The sequence below is a fragment of the Macrobrachium rosenbergii genome, chromosome 56 (genome assembly GCF_040412425.1).
Source record: "Macrobrachium rosenbergii isolate ZJJX-2024 chromosome 56, ASM4041242v1, whole genome shotgun sequence".
NCBI lineage: Eukaryota > Metazoa > Arthropoda > Malacostraca > Decapoda > Palaemonidae > Macrobrachium > Macrobrachium rosenbergii.
The window spans coordinates 41,236,188-41,261,708 of NC_089796.1; the positions used below are offsets into that span (position 1 = coordinate 41,236,188).

Genomic DNA, 25,521 nt, shown 5'->3' on the forward strand with positions numbered 1-25,521 from the left:
ATACATATACATATAACATATATAATATATATATATATATATATATATGAGAACATATATAATATATATATATATATATATATATGTATATATATATATATATAATATATATATATATATATATATATATACTCTTTACCTATATATATATATAAATTATAACATTATATATACATATGTATATATATAAAATATATACATATATATATATTCTATATATACACACACAACTTCTTTTTTTTATCTCAACTGAGTAAATATTCCTGAAATTGTTTGACTTATATGTACTGGTGGTTTGTTTGTTTTTTGGTGAAATTGTATGTTCTCACTTTATTTTTTCTATTTGTTGAAGGAAAAAGGTGTATATTAAATTGATGATTATCAGGTTGTGCATATTTGAGTGCCCCCTGGATTGATTGTAGGCTAGTTTGAAGTTAGTCAGGGACTGATCCAGTAAATTACTGTCCACAGGAATACAGAGGTAACTTGTGCTGGTTGTGGATTGCTTGCAAATGAAACAATTAGAAAATAAATTTAGGTTAAGTACTGATTGCAAGATTTACTCCCCAGGATTGCTGAAGTAAAACCATTGCTCTTGCTCCTTATCTTCAATTAAACAGCACTGGCTTGTAAGAGAAAAAGAAACCACAACAGGGAGAGGGTTAATGTGAGAAACAGAAGGAATATATGATCATACAGGGTGAGTAAATAACTGGACAAAATTGATGTTTGGTTCAGAAACTACTCAACAATATCATATATACCACTGTGATTCTTGCTAGATGATAATGTGTGAGTTCATTGACGCGAGCATTCAACTCTACCAAACAAATATTTTAGAGAAATAGTTGATTTCAGAACGGCAGACAGTTGTGAGAGAGGCAGTGACGGGCACAGACCTCCATCTCAAGACACACCTTGGTTCTCTGGCAGAAGACCTACTGCCACAGGAAAGTCAAGAGAGTGAGTTACAGACAGATGAAGGCTTCGACACCTTCTCTCTTGGGGGGTGAAATAGAAAAAGGTTGATCTCTATAGGGGTAACAGCAATCTTTACCCATAATATACTCAATCAAGTACCTAACAGGGGATAGAAGTAACTCATATCTTCCTCAAGTTTGCTCATCCATTTCTCCGGAACCACAAAGGGGGCATTAGAAGACAGAGTTGAAAGAGATAAAGAAGCAACACAGGAAGAAGAGGATGGAACTGACGGAGTACTGCACACTTATGGCTGTACCTAACTAATTGTCTACACAATCCATTGGCCTCCTATCATGTCTTCCAGTACTTCACAAAATTACTAATTTTCTCATCAAACACTCCTTATATTCTTCACAAAGTGAAGAAAATCATATTCATTACCCTTATCAGTAACACACTGTGTGACCATAATGCCAAACCAAATACATTCGGTTTACATAAAGCTCGTTCCTACAGAGCCTAATGCTTCTGTGAGAGAGGTGCAAAATAATGAGCAGGAAGACAAGTACTGCTGGTTTATTGATGAAGCGATCCGCTTATAAAGCAGCGTGCGGACGTCTGCGTATAACGCAGAGACCATGGGTACAAAGATTTACAGGTGACCTGAGGTCAAACTATTTCTCTACAAAAACAGCACAGGTACATACAGAAAACATAATGATTAACAATGTCTGGTCTGTTACAAAAATATTCTGTTACATATACATAATGCATGGTCACTTGAACAGACAATAAAATATACAATTCACAAAAATGATAATAATATGTGTTAGGCCGACCCAGGTCGAATGTGAAGGCACTGCAGAAAACGGGATGTTCGTTACAGAGAACGCGTTGAGCGGGGACTTTACAATACTCCCCCCCTCCGCCCCGCCCACAAGGCGTAGGTAACGTCTGATCAAAGCAGGTATCTGCTGGGACGACGGAGGGGGCCCTGCTTCCTCGATGTCAACTGGAGGGGGTGGTCGCCTTCCCTGGCGCCCTCTGGAGCGGTGTGCCCCTCTGTCTGGTTTTGGGGTTTTCCAGGGACACCCACGACGTTTTTCTGCGCATGGGGCTGGCCGGGGGGTTGCTATATCCTGTGGGAAGCTTTGGGAACTGCCCCCAACGTCCTCCTCCAGGAATGCGGGTTTGAGGCGCTCTACCGATACCCAGTCTTCCCTTCCGTGGACGGCTACCTGGAATACCTTTTTGTCTCTTTCAAGCACAAAGAAAGGTCCTCTGTAGGGCCTGGTTAAGGGTGGCCGCACGGCGTTGTCCTTGATGAAGACGTGGGTGGCGGAGGATAGACCGGGAGGCACGAAGGGGGATGTCCTGTCGGTGTATGTTCTCTGGCAGGGGGCGAACTTCCCAACCCTGTCGCGGAGCCTCTGTATTGCTATGTCATCCCTGTTTTCTGTGATGAGTTCCCCCGGGACTACCAGGGTCTCCCCATACACTTTTTCTGCTGAGGAGGGGTCGCCGTTGGCTCTGGGGGTGGTTCTCAATCCGAGGAGGACCCAGGGCAGCTGGTACTTCTAATTCTCGGAGGTGTAATGAGCCATGAGGGACACCTTCAGGAACCTGTGGAACCTTTCCACCATTCCATTGGCTGCGGGGTTGTAGGCAGTGGTGCTGTGATGAGTGGTCCCCAGCAGGCATGCCAGGGTGGTCCACAGCTCAGACAGGAAAGTGGGACCTCTGTCTGTCATGTGGTCCTGGACACCGAACCGGCTGATCCAGCTGGAGAGGAGGGCTTCTGCACACGCACTGGAGGTGGCTTCTTCCGTGACCGTAGCTTCGGGCCACCTGGTGGAGCGGTCGACGACTGTTAGAAGGTATCTTGCTCCTCCTGATGGGGGAAGAGGACCCACTACATCAACGTGGATGTGCCCAAAGCATCTCTTTGGCTGGGGAAAATCACCCACCCCAGACTCGGTGTGCCGCCCTACTTTGCTGGCCTGACCCTGCATGCATTGCCTTGCCCAGGCCGTCGCGTCCTTCCGTATGCCGTGCCAGATGAACTTCTCCGTCAGTAGTCTGACCGTCGCCCTTCCTGAGGGGTGGGACAGGCCGTGGATGACGTCGAAGACCAGCCGACATCGGGAGGTGGGCACCAGGGGGCAGAGGCGGCCAGTGCTCACGTCGCTCAGCAGACCCTCCAGGGCCGAGGGGCACATCCTCCCACTTCAGTGACGTGACGGCTGTGCGGTAGGCTAGGATCTCTGGGTTGGCAGCCTGTTCACGGGCGAGGTCCTTGTAGTCGATCCCGAGCTGCACTGTGTCGATCTCGATCCTCAAGAGGGCGTCGGCTACTGGGTTCTTCCTGCCGGGGAGGTATTTGATAGTGCAGGTGAACTCCATGATCGCTGCGAGGTGCCGCTGCTGCCTAGAGGACCATGCGTCCCCCAGCTTCATGAAGGCGTGGACCAGCGGCTGGTGGTCAGTCCAAATCGTGAAGGGCATCCCCTCCAGGAGGAACTTGAAGTGACGTACCCTCTGGTATACTGTGAAGAGTTCTCGGTCGAAGGTGCTGTAGCAGGACTCGGTGGGGCTGAGCTTCCTGCTGAAGAAGGCGATGGGCTGAGGGGTCCCGCTGATGACCTGTTCCAGGATGGCTCCACAGGCGACGTTGCTGGCATCCGTCGTCAGCTGGAGGGGAGCATTGGGGTCCTGGTGGGCCAAAGATGTTGCTTTGGCGAGGGCAGCCATCATCAGGAGGAAGGCCTTCTGCTGGTCGGGACCCCACACTAAGGTCTTTGGACGACCCTTGAGGACCTCTGTCAGGGGGGCCATGGTGTGCCCACCTCCCGTCGTCGGCTGGTCTTCGACGTCGTCCACGGACTGTCCCACCCCTCCAGCAGGATGACGGCCAGGCTACTGGCAGAGAAGTTCGTCTGGCACGGCATATGGAAGGACGCAACGGCCTGGGCAAGGCAGTGCATACAGTGCTAGGCCAGCAAAGTAGGGCGGCACATCGAATCGGGGGTGGACAACTTTCCCCGGCCGGGGAGACGTTTCAGGCACATCCACGTCGACGTAGTGGGTCCTCTTCCCCCATCAGGAGGAGCCAGATACCTTCTGACAGTCGCCGACCGCTCCACCAGGTGGCCAGAAGCGATGCCCATGGAATGTGCGCTGAGGCCCTCCTCTCCAACTGGATCAGCCAGTTCGGTGTCCTGGAACATATAACTACGGACAGGGGCCCAGCCTTCCTATCCGGGCTGTGGACCATCCTGGCACACCTGCTGGGGACCACTCACCACAGCACCACTGCCTACAACCCCGCAGCCAATGGAATGGTGGAGAGGTTCCACAGGTCCATGAAGGCATCCCTCATGGCTCGTTGCACCGCCGTCAACTGGAAGTACCAGCTGCCGTGGGTCCTCCTCGGGCTGAGGACTGCCCCCAGAGCCAACGGCGACCCGTCCGCAGCAGAAAAGGTTTACGGGGAGTCCCTCATAGTCCCGGGCGAACTCATCACGGAGGACTGAGACGATCTAACAACGCAGAGGCTCCGCGACAGGGTTGGGAAGTTTGCCCCCTGCCGGCGGACATATACCGATAGGACGTCCCCCTTCATGCCTCCCACTCTGTCTTCCGCCACCCACGTCATTGTCAGGAATGATGCTGTACACCCACCCTTAACCAGGCCTTACAGGGGGCCTTTCCTCGTACTGGAGAGAAACAAGAAGGCATTCTGGGTGTCGGTAGACCGCCTCAAGCCCGCATTCCTGGAGGAAGACGTCGGGGGCACTTCCCAAAGCCCCCCGCAGGAGGTGTTGGCCCCTCAGCCCGCCTCACCCACAAGAAAACCTCATGGGCGCCCCAGGAAGGGCCCGGGTCCGGGCAGGAGAGCAACCCAACACTCCCATCCACAGGGCGCCGGAGAAGCCGAACACAACCCCCATGTGGCATCGAGAAGGCATGGCCCTCTCCACCACAACAGCAGATACCTGCTTTGATCAGACGTTACCTACATCTTGGGGGGGGGGGAGGGAAGTATTGTAAAGTCCCCGCTCAACGGGTTCTCTATGGTGAACCTCCCGTTTTCTACGGTGCCTTCACAGCTGACCCGAGGTCACACTTACACGACCTTACTATCCTTATTGTAATTTGTATATTTATTACCTGTTCATTTGCCCTTATACATAGTATATGTGTCAGAGTGTTTTTTGTGTCCAATCAGCTGTTGTTAATCATCATGTAATCTGTGTACCTGTCCTGTTTTGTGTAGAGAAATAGTTTGACCTTGGGTCATTTGTAAATTTTGTACTGACATCTGCGTATACACTGACGTTTGTACGCCGCTTTATAAGCGGGTCGCTTCATCAATAAACTAGCAGTACTTGTCTTCCTGCTCTTTCTTTAGCACCTCTCACAAACTTAATTGATGCTATCCTGAATTATTCAAAGACTTTTTTACATGTCTTTTTCATAATTTGCGGTTCTCAGTGTCGGCAGCCTGTTCACGGGCGAGGTCCTCGTAGTCGATCCCGAGCTGCACTGCGTCGATCTCAATCCTCAAGAGGGCGTCAGCTACTGGGTTCTCCCTGCCGGGGAGGTATTTGATAGTGCAGGTGAACTCAGCGATGGCTGTGAGGTGCCGCTGCTGCCTAGAGGACCATGCATTCCCCAGCTTCACGAAGGCGTGGACCAGCGGCTGGTGGTCAGCCCAAATCATGAAGGGCTTCCCCTCCAGGAGGAACTTGAAGTGACATACCCTCTGGTATACTGTGAAGAGTTCTCGGTCGAAGGTGCTGTAGCGGGACTCGGTGGGGCTGAGCTTCCTGCTGAGAAGGCGATGGGCTGAGGGGTCCCACTGATGACTTGTTCAGGACAGCTCCACAGGCGACGTTGCTGGCGTCCGTCGTCAGCTGGAGGGGAGCACTGGGGTCCTGGTGGGCCAAAGATGTTGCTTTGGCGAGGCAGCCTTCGCCAGGAGGAAGGCCTTCTGCTGGTCGGGACCCCACACTAAGGTCTTTGGACGACCCTTGAGGACCTCCGACCCATTGTGAGGACTGCTATAGTAGTTGACCATCCCGAGGAATTTCTGTACGGCCCATGGTAGTCGAACTTTGCGACATTGGGCCCCCTGGATATCTCTGCCCAGAAATTCCACCTTCTCAAAGCCATAGGTGCATTGTTGAACCTGGACGATGAGGCCACTCTCCTGCAGACGTTGCAGGACCTTCCGGATGTTCCTTCTGGGATCTGTAAAAATTAGGATATCATCAACTGTCAGGTCCCAGGTCCCCAGGATGCTGTCCGTCAACCTCTGGAAGGTCACGCCTGCGTTCCTCAGGCCGAAGGTGGAGAAGGAGAAGACGTAAGACCCAAAAGGCGTGACGGTGGTTTTGGGGATGTCTTCTGGCGCTACTGGTACCTGAAAATATGATTTTAAGAGATCTAATTTTGAGAATATTTTGGCCCTGTGGAAGGAGGCCATTAGGTCCTGCATGTTTGGTAGAGGGTAGTGGTCGGGTTCTGTAGCGAGGTTGAGCCGCCTGTAGTCGCCGCAGGGCCTCCAGGTGCCGTCCACTTTCTGCACCATGTGAAGGTGGGAGGCCAACGGGCTGGGAGCCTTTCTGCATATGTCCATCCTTTCCATCTCAGCAAAGGCCTTCTTGGCCTCCTGAAGGCGCTGTGGGGGAAGCCGTCGGAACTTCGCATGCGTCGGGGGACCCTTTGTTTTGATGTGATGATATATCCTGTGTTTGGTAGGTGCCCTGGGCACCTGGCAAAGCTTGGGTTTGAAGACTTCTGGGAATTCCTTCAGAAGGGAACCATACTGGTGGGATGCGACGGAACAGACAGGGAGCTCCCTGGGGCCTGGAGACAAGGGCAGGGACTGGCAGGAATCGGTGTCCAGCAGGCGTTTGCGGCCGACGTCGACTGCCAGTCCGAAGTGGGAGAGGAAGTCTGCACCCAGGAGCGGGGTCCTAACATCCGCAACAATGAATTTCCACCTGTACCTCCGGCCAAGGATGGAGAGCGACAGGAGCTTGGTGCTGTAGGAGAGGATGGGGGACCCATTGACGGCTGTCAGGGAGGCAGTCAGGTCCGGCGGACGTCCGCGGTCCTCTCTGGAAGGCGGGAACATTGACCGCATGGCTCTGGTGTTGATCAACATCATCCTGCCGGAGATGGTGTCGCGAACATAAAAGCCTACTGGTGCGGGGCCCTTGGGTGTTTCAGTTGCTGCTGCCATGGTGGCCTGTGTGGGTGGCTGCCGCCTCCCCCATTTTTTGGAGGGAAGAAAAGGCAGGGGGCTTCGCATCTCCGGGCAGGTTTCCCGAACCTCTGGTGGTGATAGCAAAGCCCCGGCTTCTCCTTCTTCTGCTGGTGGGATGGCTTCTTCTGGGCGACAACGCTGACACCCTCCGTGGTAGGGTCCTTCAGCTAGAGGCAGTTGATGGGGTGTGGGGGCATGGACACCCACTTTGCTGCCTTCATGGAGTCCGTCAGCTGCTGCGCCACTCTGATCAGGTCCTCAACCGGCAGGGTGTATGCCTCTGTGATCTGCCCACAGACCTCTGGCAGTAGCTGCCTCAGGAAGATCTCCCTCAACAGGCTGATTTCTTTGCGCCTGCCACTGCTGTCAGTCTCAGCGAGGAGGAGGAGGTCCTGGAGGGCATGCCACGTTTCCAAGAGGTTTCCCTCCTGCCGGGGGTTGAGGGCAAGGTCGAGGGCGCGGGCAGCTCTCTCGGAGACCAGCAGGGAGCAGGTCTTGACAAGAGTGGCTTTTAACTCCACTGGACGATCGTCTTGTTTATCTCCTCCGGAAGGGCGTTGATGGCGATGTCGGCCTTCAACACCTCATCGGTTAGGCCTTCTACCCTGAATTGCCCCTCAACCCTGTAGAACCAGGACGCTGCGCTTTGGTGGGTGAATGGTGGCAGCCTTTGGTTGGTCCGTCAGGGAGGTCATCGCGAGGGTTGCAGGTACCGGCATGGAGGAGCTTGTGGGAGGGGGTTGCGCGAGGGAGACGTCTGCCTCCGAGAAGTTCACAGTAATTTGTATGTGGTCGGGAATGTCTGCGTCCATGCTCATTCCACGCTCTCACTTGGAGTGTGAGGGAACACTCGCGTCAATATACGCTTGGGAGCGTGCCGTGTGGGTCCCCTAATGACACCGGTGACCTGCCAACAAGGGTCGGTAACGCCCGAATGCTTTGTTGGAGTGCCGTAGTTAGTCCGTTAGGGGTGTTGGTTGGTTCGTCAGGCCAAGACTTAGTCGCCATTTGGGTTTGTTAATGGCTTCCAGGAACCACTCCGGGGGTCACCACTGTGAGAGAGGTGCGAAATAATGAGCAGGAAGACAAGTACTGCTGGTTTATTGATGAAGCGATCCGCTTATAAAGCGGCGTGCGGACGTCTGCGTATAATGCAGAGACCGCAGGTACAAAGATTTACAAGTGACCTGAGGTCAAACTATTTCTCTACAAAAACAGGACAGGTACATAAAAAAAACATAATGATTAACAATGTCTGGTCTGTTACAAAAATACTCTGTTACATATACACAATGCATGGTCACTTGAACAGACAATAAAATATACAATTCACAAAAATGATAATAATATGTGTTCGGCCGACCCATGTCGAATGTGAAGGCACCACAGAAAATGGGATGTTCATTACAGAGAACGCATTGAGCGGGGACTTTACACTTCTATTTCTGCTTGCTGTAAATGGCATCATGTAAAAACAGAAAGCAAGCACAACACCATACAGGAGAAAAACAGCCAAAATATATAGTAAAATATAGTAAGGCTAACTTACACTGTATGACTGAAAACATGGCAGGACACATTTGGCAAGAACAAATATATTACAACACCATCTGGGGGAGAAAATGTGATAATAGTCCATCTGGGTCACCCAAGCATTATTCTCATTTATTTTGAATGCTGATCACACCTAAAGATGCAAAGATGTAAGTTGACTTTAACAGTAGGTAAGATTCATCGCAAATAATTTAAATTCTTATAGAAAAATTGGCTGACTTAAATATATTAAACAAAAATTGCCTAACAAATGACAAGAGACATTTGCTAATAAAATCCATCACATAAAAGATCGCACAGAAAACACTAAGCAATATAAAACCAGTAACATAGCATCTGTGCCAAAAATAAACCACTGTCAAACCTCTAATAATAATATTAATGAGCAAAGAAATAGAAACACCTAAAACTAATAATTCTTTCAAAATAAGATACAAACCTAGTTTTCAAGCTACCCAAAGGCACTGGGGAGTATGCATTTAAACCAAAGCTCAAAAAATAAAACTATACAGGCAAAGTTAAACAGTCGTGGAACTTGTGAAAAACACTGCAACTCAACAAATATACAGTAATAAAGTGCCCTGACTATACTGCACCTTCTGCCCCACAAATGAAGGATATGAATAGAAATAAAACACAAACGACACAATTCACTACAATACTGTACTAAGGAATGCATACTCCATGAGAAGGCTGGCAAAGTGGTTATTCATAAACAAAGCACTCACAAAAGCCTATCAGGGCAGTGACACGGTATTTTCTGTACCTGTAGCAGTGAATAAGACTAAACACAATATTCCCTGAATTTGCAAGAACTCTTAAACACGATAAACATCCAGATCCTTACAAAAATAAGGACAAGCAAGAAAAATATGAAAATATAAGAGTGCAAACTTAAGAGTTCTTGTGAGCAAATGAAGCAAGTTGTTGCCTCATTACTGGACACAGTGACCTAATTATCACTATTACCATTAAGGCACCATGGTCTGCAGACCATTTGCCAATAGACAACTGGTCGAAAGACAATTCTTCAAAAACAATTAGTCGAATGATCAATTGGTCGAACTGACAAGTAGTACTGTATAACGACAATTTGTCGAAAAACTATTAGATATGCTTATTATAAAAACATATGGAAGGGGAATTTTTTTCATTAATTTCTTTCACTTCGATAATACTGTACAAAGAAAAATACTTAAAATAAAATAAAATTGTTTCATTTTCTTTCATTTTAATAACAAAAAGAACAAAGCCGCTTTTAATTAAATTTAAGACAGGAAGAAATTTTAAACATGATTTTAATTGAAGTGTAAATAAAAACTAATTTTATGAATTATATGCAACTGCTCTTAGGAAATTTAAGCCTTGGTCTCTGTTGTAATTGGGCACAAGTATTTTTAAACGTTCATTTACTCGAACATTCTAGCATTATTCATTCCCACTGCTACATGTTCAATTAAAATTTCATTACACGCTTGTTCCTTTCAAATTTTCCCAAGTAGTTTGGGAATCGTCGGATGTTTCATCGAAATACGTTTATTACAAGCACTGCCATCCTTCTAAAGGTTGTTTGTTCTTGGTAAATTGTCTTGTACTCTCCTGTACACTGACCACATATCTATACAAAAAATTGGTCTTTTTTGTCTGCCTCTCTGAGTCATCCCTAGCCACGTAGTTTCCAAGTAAACTAAGAATTCACCTAACGCTTCATCAGCTTCTGTATCTGGAGACTCAATGAAATCATTGAACAAAGAACACACATCTTGAGGGGGTGCAAATGCAAGAGCTTGTACTAATTGTTTGATTAGAAAAGAGTTGTAAAATCTCTGTACCATGTTTGGAGGCCATATGACTGAATTTTCCACCTAGGACACGGGCCAAAATGGCAAAAACAACCATAGCTACTAACTTCTGCGAAAATTTTCTTAATGCTCTTTATAGCTGCCAGTTCAAAATCGACATGAATAGAGGAAATACACTGAATTTAGCTTGTTTTTTAAAGCTGAATATTATATCATGGATCTCTTCACAATTCTAGTTTGTCAAGCACGTTAGTGATATCTACTGCTGGTTCCCGTTCCACGTGTGGATTGCTGCTCCGCCATGTTTTATTATCGCCTATCAGTGCATGAATGGAATACAACTGAGTCCCACGAGCTGCTCATCTTTGATGACAGGTATTAGTGCGCCATCAAATGGTCTGGTCACAAAACCCAGTGCATTTCTGAGCTAAGAGTTCCTCATTGACAGGACCTGTTGGTATTTTTTTTGTTTTTGTTGTTTTCTCCTTTTGTTTGTTACATCTGCCGTCAGTTTTGAGCACTCTGCTGAGACAGCGTTCGATTCTCTGACCGACCAATGAAGAATTTGAGAAAATTATTTCTGGTAATAGAAATTCATTTTCTCGTTATAATGTGGTTGATTCCACAATAAGCTGTAGGTCCCGCTTAGGTAACCAATTGGTTCTAGTCACGCGTAATATAAATCTAATCCTTCAGGCCAGCCTCCATCGGGTATTCTGGTTTGTGCTTGTTAATCAGCTGCCTGCTGTTGTTTATTTTTGCCTTTTGTTTAAACTAAGGTTTACTTAACTTTTCTTTTTTACCAGCTAAGAGATCTAAATTTCTATCAGGGCCATAAAGTCTCACTTTGTCATCTTCACATAAATTCTCACTTTGTCATCTTCGTAAAGTTTAAAATTTTCTCGAGTCGAGACATTTAAATCCTCATATTCTTGCTTAGCTCTCATCCTATTTACTGTGTATAAAAGAGAAGACTTTTTTGGCAGTGCTCCTGCAACACTTAGAGGTAAAGCACTTACAGCATTATCTATTATGCAACCAGTAACTTCTTCAGTTTCATAAGCCCATTATTTTATTTGATCTATTGCTTTCAAACCTGTATTACGCAAATCGTTGGGTGGATGAGAATGCTAAGAAGGCTGACCATCAATCACATGCTCGCATTACTGTCCACTCCTTGCATTTTTCACATCTCCAATAAACCCTCCTGCCACTCGTTTTACCAACCAAGTACGCTCATCCTTCATAAAGGAGTCTTCTTGCACCTCTGTCCATCCCGATAAACTCCATTTTACTGAGGGGATATGGTTTTGAATTAAAACTTTTAACCTTTAAGTTTTTTTAAACTAAAGCATGCTAAACTACGAAGATACCACGATCACATATAAAGTCAATGAGCCAGTTGAAAAACATTAGCCTTTTCAACTAATTGTCCTTTCCATCAAATGGTCATTTCGACTAGTCTTTCGGAAAATAGGGTGGTAGCTCTTCCTTTTTGTGTGGCTGGGGAGCTGCTGACTGCAGAATTGGGCACATAAACTGATGGGAATTAAACAATCTGGTTATACCCCATTAATTGAATTATACAACTTGGTGTTATACTTCCATTATTTTACTAAGTTTAGAAAATTTGTTTAATATGTATGTTTTATGTAAGAGCAGGAATAAATTTGCAACATGCACTAAAATATGAATCCCATAAAATTACGTACTATATAAAGTAAATTACCTTTCAAGAGAGCTTTTGCTGTTGGAGTATTTATGCAATTTCTCACTGATGGTCTGTTAATTCCAATAGTTGTGATACTACCCAAGTGTTCTACAACTACCAAATCTGAAAAAGGCAGATCAATTTAGGATAATAAAATAACAAGAATAGTGGAAAAACATCTTTGTAACCCCTGTACGAAAAAAGTGACCAAGATAACCTACAAGACTATACATAAAGAGAGGCACAATACATTGGTATGATTGTTTGTATGGAAAGAATATATCACTACTAGTCCTTCTCTTCTGATCACAGCAACCGCTATGAACACCATATTTTATCAACTACATTGGAATATCAACAGTTGCATTCCTTTGCAAGCACTGCAGGACAGAGTTTTCCAGAATAAAAAATACAATGAATATAGTAACTCCTTGATAAACATAAGTCTCCACCATCATACATTCGGATATATGTAGGGCTTCTGAAAAAAATAAAAATCGGCCCAAATTAAAAAAGCAAAATTGAGGCAAGCTTTACACAGGTGAGGCAGTAAATCTACACCGAACACTAACTACTCTATATGCCACCAGAGGTTTAGTAGTTTAACTAAAGTGGCAACATATCAGTCTCTGTGAGAGGGAGATGCATATAAAGAAAGTGTGGTTGTCCGTGCATTAAAAGATGTATGAAGTAAGCTCGTACACTACCTACATCTGTTTGACTGCTTTATCATTTTTATTTTATTTTTCATTTCTTTATTTATTTTTCTGCTATTTTCATCATTATTTTATGGTAAGTTCACAAACTTTACCAATTTATTACTAATAAATAAGCAATGCACGTTTATTTTCGAGTCTATGATTACTACAATGAGGAGTTTTAGATTAATAAAAAGGTAATATCAGATACTGCACACATATTCAGTGAAAAAAGTTGAAGGATATGGACAATTTGTTTCATGATGTTCGTATGTAGTGTACGGAAAATGTTGATTACAGTATTTTTTTATTATGTTCCATATCTGAATTAAAAAAAATTTTTTTCATCTGACCTGTATGGATGAGCTCTTATTTTCACATAATTACAGCACAGTATCTAAAAGCACTCAAGTTTATAATTTTAGTAAAATGACATTAACACTCACAAGCTTTTTGAGAGTTTCAGACATCATTTGGCATATTATGTATATAAATTGAGTTACTTTAACAGTAAAAATTTGCTCTTGATATAATTTCAGTACACTCCGACCTCTTAAATCCGGCACTCTGTGGTCCAGAAACTCCCATGATCCAGGGCATTTTTGAATCAACAACCACTAGTTCTTGAGCGGCAACAAGGGTGGCGCCACACGTCATTTCAGTTTTGGGATTTTTTGCATTTCGGAACTGAAGCTTGCTCCATAAATACACAAGCACAGTTTATTTCCAATGAAAACATTCTGTGAAACTCAAAAACATACAGCATACAAAAATACTGCAAGGAGCATATATACTCGTGTATCATGCAATCATTAAAATTTGGTCGAAAAACACGATTTCATCATATACAGTACCACTTTGTGTTTAGCGCAAGATGTATTTGCAGTAGATTACACTAGACAGACTTTCTATGCCTGTCTCAGTTTCGGTAGATACCACTGATAATCCATATTATATCTGAGTTAGCTTTTAACTAACAAATAGGCCTCGAAGCAAAAGTTCATTAGGTTAAATGCGAATCTTCATACATTAAATCAAGCTTCCCAACCTTGTGACTTATTGAAGCATTCATTACCATTTCTTATAATCAACAACCACTTACTGATTTATGCAAAACACTGTCATAAACAACAGCAAGTACTGTACTGACATAAACAATAAAATTGAGAAACAGCCATTTGCCGATGTCAGTTACCGTAACTAACACACATTAATTTAAGAGTTGTGTTACAGTTGTTGACTTGTTAAAACTTTGATAATTTTCAATGGTGACTTCCATAAATAAAAATTAAATAAATCTTTATTCATACTTCATGCAATGGAGAAGGTGTTATGAAAGTATGCCATTTACGGTTGTAGCTATGGCTGAAGAAACAAATAATGAGCAGGTCACAAAACATTTTGGAAGAGGCAAAAGCATCATCTTATACTGTTGAAATAACACACTTACTTCACTTATAAGTTAAGTAAGTTGCATTTTTAAACTCAGTTTTGATAATTTGGGGAAAAAAATGAAACTCCGAAATGCATTTCAATAAACAACTAATGGCTGTGATGATGTCAGTATAATGCAGTCAGCTGATGATTTTAAGAATGTAAACATTATCAGAATGCAAAAAGCATCTGAACGCTATGTTCATAAATTATAATATAATAATATGACAATAATACATGAAATATAATTGCATACAGTACATAAAACAAGTTTTATTAAAATGATCATTCTCAATACAACTACCATTTGAATTTTTCAAATCAATAAGTTCCGGTGTAACAACCTAACTGGGATCAATAGTTTCTCTCTCTCTCTCTCATGTACAGCAGATTTTTGGGCTTTTGCTGAAAACGAAAGCCAGAAAAGATTGAAGTGCCGGAAAACAATGAAAGGTGCCAGGAGATCAGAACTCTACAGCGTAAGCCTTTCCGGGGAGATACTTATGGAGCAGGCCCGAATTTTCTTAAGGAACTAAACCTAACGAATGACAGTGATTATTCATGAGCTTTGTTCTGTTTTTGATAACACAGCAATAAATATGTGGAATAAGCTGACATGACTTTGTTTACATTGGGGTCTTTTAGGGGTGATTTCTGTCATCTGGGATTCTCTGTGGTTCAGCAGTGGTCTGGTCCCAAGGGAGCCAGTTTAAAAAGATTGGTTGTATTATTATTATTATTATTGTTATTATTATTATTATTGTTATTATTATTATTATTCAGAAGATGAGCTTTATTCATATGGAACAAGCCCACAGGGGCCATATACTTAGAATTCAAGCTTCCAAAGAATATGGTGTTCGTTTGAAAGAGGTAACAGAAGGTAATGGGGAATACAGAAAAAGAGAGATCAGTTATTAGGAAAAATATAATTTAACGTATTAATAAATAAACAGATAAAAATGTGAGTAAAATACAAGGATAATTGTTTTAGGGTAGTAATGCACTGCATCTTTGCATGAACTTTTAAAGTTCCAATTGCACATCATCCTCAGGGAGACTGTTCCACAGTCCAACAGTGTGAGGAATTAAGGATCCCTGAAACTGAGAAAACATTCACTATCACCAATCATTATAGGTTTGCAAAAATCACTCATATTTGATGGCATATAAGATCCCACCCACACTCAGCCCCCGACCTCTTAAGATGTACAATGGGGTTTGAAGATGAGGCAACTGATAAGCTAAAGTTTAACAAGATGCTGCAGAGTACTAGCACTTTTACCTAGAACAACTCCAAAATACTGTAATAATATTGGTATTTACCCTTATCTTTATTATTACTGTAATACCATTATTATTATTACCGTAAAATCCATTATAATTGGCTCCTGGAGACAACAGGGTTGCCTGTTATTTGAATTTGCTAGTGCATAACAAATATCCTTCTAAAATGGCAGAAATGTAACCTAAACTATCATTTTTGTCATTCATTATCAATAAACAATACAGTCTAACCTCTTCAATCCACCACCCTCAGGACCAGGCCACTGCCAGGCCGCAGAAAATCCCAGATGACAGAAATCACCCTTAAAAAAAGCCCTATGTAAACAAAGTCTTGCCAGCTCATTCCACAGATGTATTGCTGTGTTATCAAAAGTAGAACAAAGCTTATGAATAAATATAATCAGTGTCATTCATTAGGTTTAGTTCCTTGTGAAAAGCCTGGCCGCTCCATGAGCATCTCCCCAGAAATGTTTACACCTTCGTTATGTTGGAGCTTGAACCACTTTACAAGCGCACTGTTGAATTCTGATCTCCTGGCACCTTTCAACGTTTTCCAGCACTTCAAACTTTTCTGGCTTGTTTTCATCAAAACCCTAAAAATCTGCTTCTTTTGTTTCTTTAAAAATACACATGAGAGAGAGAGAGAGAGAGAGAGAGAGAGAGAGAGAGAGAGAGAGAGAGAGAGAGAGGTTGTTACACCGACAGATATCCATTTGCAAAAGTCCAATAATACAGTTGTATTAAGAATCATCATAATTTTAATCGTACTGTATGCAATTGTATTCCATGCCTTATTGTCATATCATCGTATAATTTATGAACATAGAGAGTAGGTGCCATTTGCATTCTGGTAATGTTTACATTCTTAAAGTCATCAGCTGACTGCATTGTACAGTCGCGTTCATTAGTGACGATACTGTGTACTTTGATTATCGTTCACAAGTGAAAAGAATTATTTTGATTTTTTTATAAACTTATTTTGAATTATAAGAGCAACACAGTACATATATTAATACTATACATAATATAAAATAAAATAAAAATCTTCACTACTCAAAAGTTTGCCTTTCTGGATATTATACACGAAATAAAACGAAACATTCTGAAATGTGAACGATAACATCAGGCTGGCAACTGACGCAAATCTCCGAAACAATAACAGCACGAGAAAATTCTGCACCCTGACTCCGAAACATTGGCACGCCTGAAAAGCCGCCAAAGCAATGTGCAACTTGTCACGTGACACAGTGGTGGTGCTCCTGCTCAGCATTTAGCCTACTAATACCCGATTCACGCGTATGTGATGATGGAGCATCTTAGGCGACTTCAAAAAATCCTGAGCCAAAAGACAAGAAACCTCATTAGCTATAATGGAGAGTCATAATAGAACTGCATAAAAATAATATCCTCCCCATAGAAAGAAATTAGCCGCAAATTAAATATCAGTCGGACAACAGTATTCAGGTGGATCAAACGATTTTCAACGAAGAAGAGAACCTCCAGAATCAGCCAGAAAAGGTCGACCCCGATGCACTAATAGAGAGCAGGATGAACAGATCGTTACAGTTATCTCTCTCACAGCCTATAACAACTGTTGCGAAAGTGAATCAGGAATTAGGTCTTCAAATCTCTAATGTTACGGTGAGAAGGAGATTACACAACCAAGGAATTCATCACCGCAGACCGTTCAAAATCACCAAGAGCAACGAGCAATCTTCAGTATCTACCGCTTGAGTCAGGATTCTGAGATTACGTTATAATTATGGTGTGATGAGAAGACTTTTTGTCATCTGGATTCATGGTATACCCACTGCTGGCGACCTAATAAAACAAGGTAAGTAAATAATACCAATAGTTTTCATGTAGGCTTAGGCCTATGTGTATCATGAACTTTTTTACTACACTGATTAAATACCTACAAGGTAATTAATACCAATAGTTTTCATGTAGGCTTAGGCCTATGTGGAACATGAACGCCTTTACTACACTGATTAAATACCAACAAGCTCCTTAAAATATAACTTTTCTTTTGCTTTCAAGGATAACATTTCAAGCCTATTGGAATTTAACGAATTACCTATCGAGAGTGAGAAAACAATCTCAATATCAATGTAAATTTTATTGCTCATTTTTATTAATAGACTATTGGTGATATTCAGATATATTTTCTTAAAATACAAGTATAACATTTTTTTGTGTATCTCAATCTTTAGGTTCAATAAAGAAAATATTCAACCGTCAGCAGGAGTGGAAGAATTTCTGCAGGATTATGATGATGGATGGCTGCTGCGTGATCCAGGGGAACTGATTCCCATCGACGAGCGCCAACCGACAGCAATATGTAGAAATTCTGGATGAAGTCCTGATCCCATCAGTGAGGAAACTTACTATCCCAATATTTGCCAGTCTATCTTGTAATGGACAACTCTTCTGTTCATAACTCGAAAGTGGTCAGCTGATGGTTTGCTGAACAGAACAATGTTATACGATAGACTGGCCTAGCTAAATCTCCTGACCTCAATCCGAATAAAAATCTTTGGGGACAAATGGTAAATGGGATACTGGGACAATAAAAACCAAACCTGCACTGATCAAACACTGCCTATCTGTGTGGGAGTCATTAAGACCGAAAAAGAGGGATGAATAATTATTGTCAAAGAATTAGTAGATTCAATGCCAAATAGACTAAGAGCTGTGATTGACAAAATATGGAGGTCATACTAAATATTAGACTAATTTTTGTTATTCATATTTATGTCATAGGTTAAGTCTAATGTATTATTTCATCTTTATAAAAAAAAATTTATTTACTTTTTATACCAAAGGAATATTAATTCATATTATACCAAAGGAATATAAATTTACTATTACTTTTATTCACTATCATAATGTAAGACACAGTAGGAAAATTAAATTATTTGAAACTGTTGTTAATAAAGAAAGAGAGACTATTTTTATGCTTCATATTTCCGTTGTGTTCTTGAGGCCGATTGCATGAAATATAATTTATATTTAGTTTAGGGCATTTATGTTTCATAATTCATTAAAATCTTTATGTGAACTATTTTTTCTATTCCTTTTATCCTTTCAATGATTCAGTTAAATAACAATAGACTTGCATCAATACTTATTATATGTAAAACCCTAAGTAGGCATTAAGCCTCTTTGAACAACTTAATACAAACAAATGTCAAGGACCAAGGGCCTAGTAATGTGATTTAATTCAAAATGAGAGCTTGAATAGTGAAACTATACATAATTAATAACGCAAAGCTTTGCTTTTGTTATTTTGCAACTTTTAACTTTTTCAAGTAAAACATAGAGCCCGAAATCACAAGTTTTAATACGATAATTAGAAAGATAACGTGTCCCTTTAAATCAGTGACTCATCAGCAACTAATTTATGAACCCTCCCATGCCGTAGTTGCCATGTTGCTTTCTATGTTGACAATTTGTCCAAAAATCAGATTGAGAGTATCGTGAAGTTTTGAACGTGACTGTACCAGCATCATCACAGCTATTGGTTACTCAGTGAAACACGTTTCGGATATTTGTTTTTTACGTAAATGATCAAAGTTGTGTTTAAAAATGTAACTTAATTTATTCATAAATGCAGTAAATTAAATGAAGTAAAGGTGTGATTTCACCAGTTTTGGATATTGCTTTTGCCTCTCCCAAAACGCTTTGGGGCCTGCACATAATTTTTCTTCAGCCACAGCTATGACTGTAAATTTAGTGGCATAGCCTAGTACTTTCATAACACTTTTCTCTCCATTGCATGAGGATGAATAAAGATTTATTTTATTCCTATTTATGGAAACCACCATTGAAAATGAGCAAATTTTTAACTAGTCAACAACAGTAACGCAATCATTAATACATGTGTGTTAGTTACGGTAATTGACATCGGCAAACGGTTGTTTCTCAATTCAACTGTTTATGTCAGTACTTGCTGTTGTTTATGCCAGTGTCTTGTAAGCCAGATTAAATGAATGAAGATTCACATTTGACCTAATGAACTTTTGCTTTACTCCTATTTATTAGTTAAAAGTTAACTCAGATACACAGTAATCCATCAATTATCCATATTGCCATTATCAGGAACTCGGCATTATCTGACACATCTGGACCAGGGAGCAAAGTCCCAAAGATATATACACAAATATTTAAAAATTAGAAGAAACTGCTCTCTGGTGGTTGGCAATGCTGTACGGCCTAAGGGAAACATTGGTAACACTGCTTACACTCAAACAGACTAAGAAAGGGTTGTGGGGGGTGGGGGAGGCCTCAAAAAGTTTCCAAGGTGGGGGGAAGGGGAAGAGTGGCTGGGCACCACGGGAGAGAAAGGGACAGTTAGGCTGTGTAGAGAAGGGCTTGCTTTGGAAGGTGGTTAGAGCTGGGGAGCAGTTTTCCTGGCTGGGACAGGGCGGGGATGCAGTGTTGGATGGGTGAAGATGGCTACTAGACAGCTGACTTGATAAAGCTCATTGTTATGCTTATGACTTTTTTATATTTTATGCTTTTCTCATTTATATTTTTACTGTATTTTCTCTTTTATTTTTAAAACCCAAAAGGTGAACGCAATTGTGTGCACAAGGTATGAGAAAGAGAGAGAGAGATGAAATGTCAACAATGATCAAATATTCTAGTGTGCTGTTATGAAATGTGTGATAATCATACTTAGAGTCAACTAAACTTGTAATGAAATATTATACAGTAAATCAAGCAGGCAAAAAAAGAAAAATGGCAAATGTGATACCGCACTAAGAAACACAAACACATACAGGGGTACATGAATGCACACACTGTGGAGAGACTTTTTAGAGCTTGTTTCATGTTGTTACACTTCTGATTTTTTTATATACAGTTTACACTATACTCATTTATATCTTTACTATATTTTCTCATTTCTTATTTTTACAACAAAAGATAAATGCAGTCATGTGCGTAAGATACGAGAGAGTAAGACAGAGAGAGAACAACAGTGATGAAATATTAACAATGTTAAAATCACAAATTTTTAAGTAATTTGTATTTTTCCTAACTATACAAACCTGAGGCCCTTTACATTAGGAATTACCGTACTTTCAGCAAAGCTGGAAACGGCCATTAAACTTTCAAACAAGGTGGTTAGGCAGTTTTCCGTCCAGTAAGCTGGGGTCCCTCCTGCCCAGACGTAAACATTCCAATTTGACTTTCAGCATGAGATGTAATGTAAAGGGCCTCAGGTTTGTATAGTTAGGAAAAATACAAATTACTTAATAAAAATTTTATTTGTTCCTACACGATACACAAACCCTCGGTTCTTTATGTTAGGAAGACTCACTTGTTGGAGGGAGGAATCTGAATGAGTTTCTGAACTAACTGGAGTTTGCCACACCCAGGTTTCTCTTCCTAGTCGATAGAGCGAGGAAGAAAAAAAAAGTATATCTTAGTTTAACCAGACCAATGAGCTGGTTAACAGCTCTCCTAGGACTGGCCCGAAGGATTAGACTTATTTTTACGTGGCTAAGAACCCACTGGTTACCTAGCAACGAATACCGTGCCTCTGACAAACTGATCACAGTATAGGAACTGCATGATCATTTGTCAGACTTCTGGGCCTTTTTGAATGAGTGAGGGAAATGTTACCTCTTATGAAAATAGGCTAGGATGAATCCAGAAGTCGTTGACAGTAAGGCAAATATGAGTACAGTAAACACCCCGTATTCGTGGTCTCACGATTCGCAGGCTCACCTATTCGCGGATTTCTCTATGGAACATATATACGCATTATTCGCTGCAAATTCACCCATTCGCAGTATTTTTCTCTGAGAAATATTCACTAATTACTGTATTTTCATCTCATTTTCATGACTAAATGCACTTTTTGTGATAAAACTTTTAAAATACTCAGGTAGTGCTCGAGTTACGATACTTTGCCTTACGATAATTCGATTTAGCAAAGGGGTAAGCAATTGATACCGATGCGACAATATTTATAAAATATTTTTAAATTTCGCGCGGGCGCATGCAGTAGCGTACAATCAGGCAGCAAGAGAGACCAAATTACAATAGACCAACTTCTTTTCCTCCATCTCTTTATCCCATCTTCTAGTTAGAAAAGTAAAAGAGAAAGATAAAAGTATTGTTAGCAACATTATACGCTTGCATAAATGCATACAGCCATAAACAACCGACAGAGAAACTGTTGTTTTGCTTATCACCGAATCGGATAACAACAGTCGTTTACCTGGTATTTCAACCATCATACGGTAATAAACAATTACCGTAGTCATAGTACAAATGACGTTAAGTAGAATAGGACTGATATATTTTTACATTATGCCCTTACTCGGTATGGATAAAAGATCGGCAAGGAAATATACTGCAAAATTTAAGCTGCAAGTTGTAGCTGAAGCTAAGAAAACAATGTTCAAGCTGCTAATAACTATAAATTATCATGCATCGGCAACATGGACGAAACTCGACCGTAATTAAAATTGGAGAGAAAGTATTCTAATCTAAACTATTGGGCATGAAAGAACACATTACTGTTATTTTTACACTGGCAAACGATAAATACATAAAGCTTGTATTATGATGAAATCAAGTGAAAATAGCAAACGGAACCTTGATTTTTTTACTCAAAACAAATGGCCAACGTCATCTATGAACGAAAAAAATAGCCAAATTAATTTCACAACGAGACGTATTTCAGTTATATTTCGACTTAAAAACACTTCATATAACAAAAAATAACATTGTCCCATATAAAGTATCTAGAGATTCATTTACGGTACCTAGAAGCATGAAAAGAGCTCTGAACTTTGTTACATACGGTCAAATAAACTTACCACGTAATCGATTTCCAAACCAAAACACTGATCGCTATGATCGCAATTTACAATACAAAAGCAATATAAGAATATATACAATATTATTACATACAGTGAATTAACGCATAACATTTTAAAAGATCCATGGAAAAGATGCATATTTGTTATGTTGACGTTTGTATATTATGATATGTGAATATAGAGTACAGTATAATGTAGGCTACACTACCATATATGTATACGATATACCATAGTGTAGGCTAAGCTAATTCTTGTTTGCTATTTAATTTCCCTTTGTATTGAAGTATCATAAATCACTCTGCATGAACCTCCAGAATTAGCTGATATTAATAATTACTATACTGTGTATGTATAGAGTATACTTTATAGTGTAGGCTAGGCTACCATATTTACATACTGTACATGGTACTGAATACCGCGTAATCGATTTCCAACCAAAACACTCATCACTATGATCGCAATTTACAATACAAAATAAACTTACCGCGTAATCAATTTCCAAACCAAAACACTGATCACTATGATCACAATTTACAATACAAAAGCAATATAAGAATACATACAATATTATAAGATACACTGAATTAATGCATAACATTTTAAAAGATCCATGGAAAAGATGCATATTCATTATGTTGATGTTTGTACATGTGAGTATAGAGTACAGTATAATGTAGGCTACGCTACCATATATGCATACGATATACCATAGCGTAGACTAAGCTAACTCTTGTTTGTTATTCAATTTCCCTTTGTATTGAAGTATCATAAATCACTCTGCATGAACCTCCAGAATTAGCTGATATTAATAATTACTATACTGTGTATGTATAGAGTATACTTTATAGCAGTGTTTCTCAAAATGGGTGCCATGGCACCCTGGGGTGCCACAGACAGTGCCTAGGGGTGCCGCAAGATTGTCATGAATCTTGTCTTGGCTAGATCATCTCAATGAACATTTGTAAAAAATAAAAATGTTTGTGGAAGTCTTCATATAATTATTATCAGTGTGTCTATTCTAATAAATGTAATATATATATATATATATATATATATATATATATATATATATATATATATATATATATATATATATATATATATATATATATATATATATATATATATATATATATATATATATATATATATATATATATATATATATATATATATATATATATATATATATATATATATATATATATATATATATATATACATATATATATATATATATATATATATATATATATATATATATATATATATATATATATATATATATATATATATATATATATATATATATATATTATATACATACATATATATATATATACATATATATATATATATATATATATATATATATATATATATATATATATATATATATATATATATATATATATATATATACATATATATATATATATATATATATATATATATATATATATATATATATATATATATATAGGCTATATATACATACATACATACATATATATATATATATATATATATATATATATATATATATATATATATATATATATATATATATATATATATATATATATATATATATACATACATATATATATATATATACATATATATATATATATATATATATATATACATACATATATATATATATATACATACATATATATATATATATATATATATATATATATATATATATATATATATATATATATATATATATACATACATATATATATATATATATATATATATATATACATATATATATATATATATATATATATATATATATATATATATATATATATATATATATATATATATATATATATATATATATATATATATATATATATATATATATACATACATATATATATATATATATATATATATATATATATATATATATATATATATATATATATATATATATATAAGACTTATAATTATTATCAGTGTGTCTATTCTAATAAATATATAATTATTATATATATATATTCTATATATATATATATATATATATATATATATATATATATATATGAATGTCTTTTCCTGTAATACTACAGTGTAATATGAATATAAGAAGGCCCATAAAACACTATTTAAACGTTGAAACCATATATTTCGGGCACTTGCTTCTGTGCCCCTGTTCACTGGTAGAATATGGACAGATGAAATGTTACAAGGGTATATATACAAAACATATAGGTGTGGCCTTAAGTCTCCGATGGTATGAGGTGACCGTTTCCTAAGGAGGAGGAGAATGACCAATTCCCTAGTGGTTTTTTGGCCTCATTAGCTTCCGTTTGGCGACGATTCTGGAGGTCGTGTTTCTTGGGCCATCTTTTTCAGGAGCGGTCTGAGGATTAAAGCGTCGATGTCGTCCGATTTCCAATGCCCTCCTGACAAGTTCATATTGTTGGTTTGATTGATGATAGCAGATTCCAGCATCTTTCTTTTGTAAGGACAGCTACTTTTGAAAAACCAGCTCTGCCCCACTCCAGTTTATGACATGTCCTGTATTTCTGATATGTAGAAAATCCCGAACTCTCCGAGCGTAACATACTGATCTTTTGTGCTCTGTTATTCTTTGCGAGAGCGATCTACCTGTCTCACCTACATAAATGTCATTACAATTGCTACACGGTATCTTGTAAACTTCGGCTTCTTCCCCTTTGTTATTTGAGTATACGTTAATGAGCGAACTCCCGATGGATTTGGGATAATGGAAAATGAAGGGATTGTTAGACCTGAGTTGTTCGGTGGCTTTTGGATGTTTTCACACGGAAGCTTTGTTTTGTTGTTGAAATCTATTTGTCTATTGTGAGTGGGACCTCTATAGTATATTTTATTCGCTTTGTTAATAGCCCTCTCGATAATGTGTGGTGGATAGAGCAGTTGCGTTAGGTGTTGGCTGATCGTGTTGAATTCTTTATCTAGGTACTCATTTGAACATATCCTAAGTCCTCTGAGG

The 25,521-nt window shown here is 39.7% G+C and overlaps 1 protein-coding gene across 1 annotated transcript in view; it reads right to left on the reverse strand.

Annotated features, from left to right (window-relative positions):
* Window positions 1-25,521, reverse strand: part of LOC136836658 (enoyl-CoA hydratase EchA19-like) — a 302,072-nt gene that overhangs the window by 240,614 nt on the left and 35,937 nt on the right. The window contains 1 exon segment of the mRNA XM_067101129.1: window positions 12,284-12,388. Coding sequence (XP_066957230.1) covers window positions 12,284-12,388 — 105 coding nt within the window.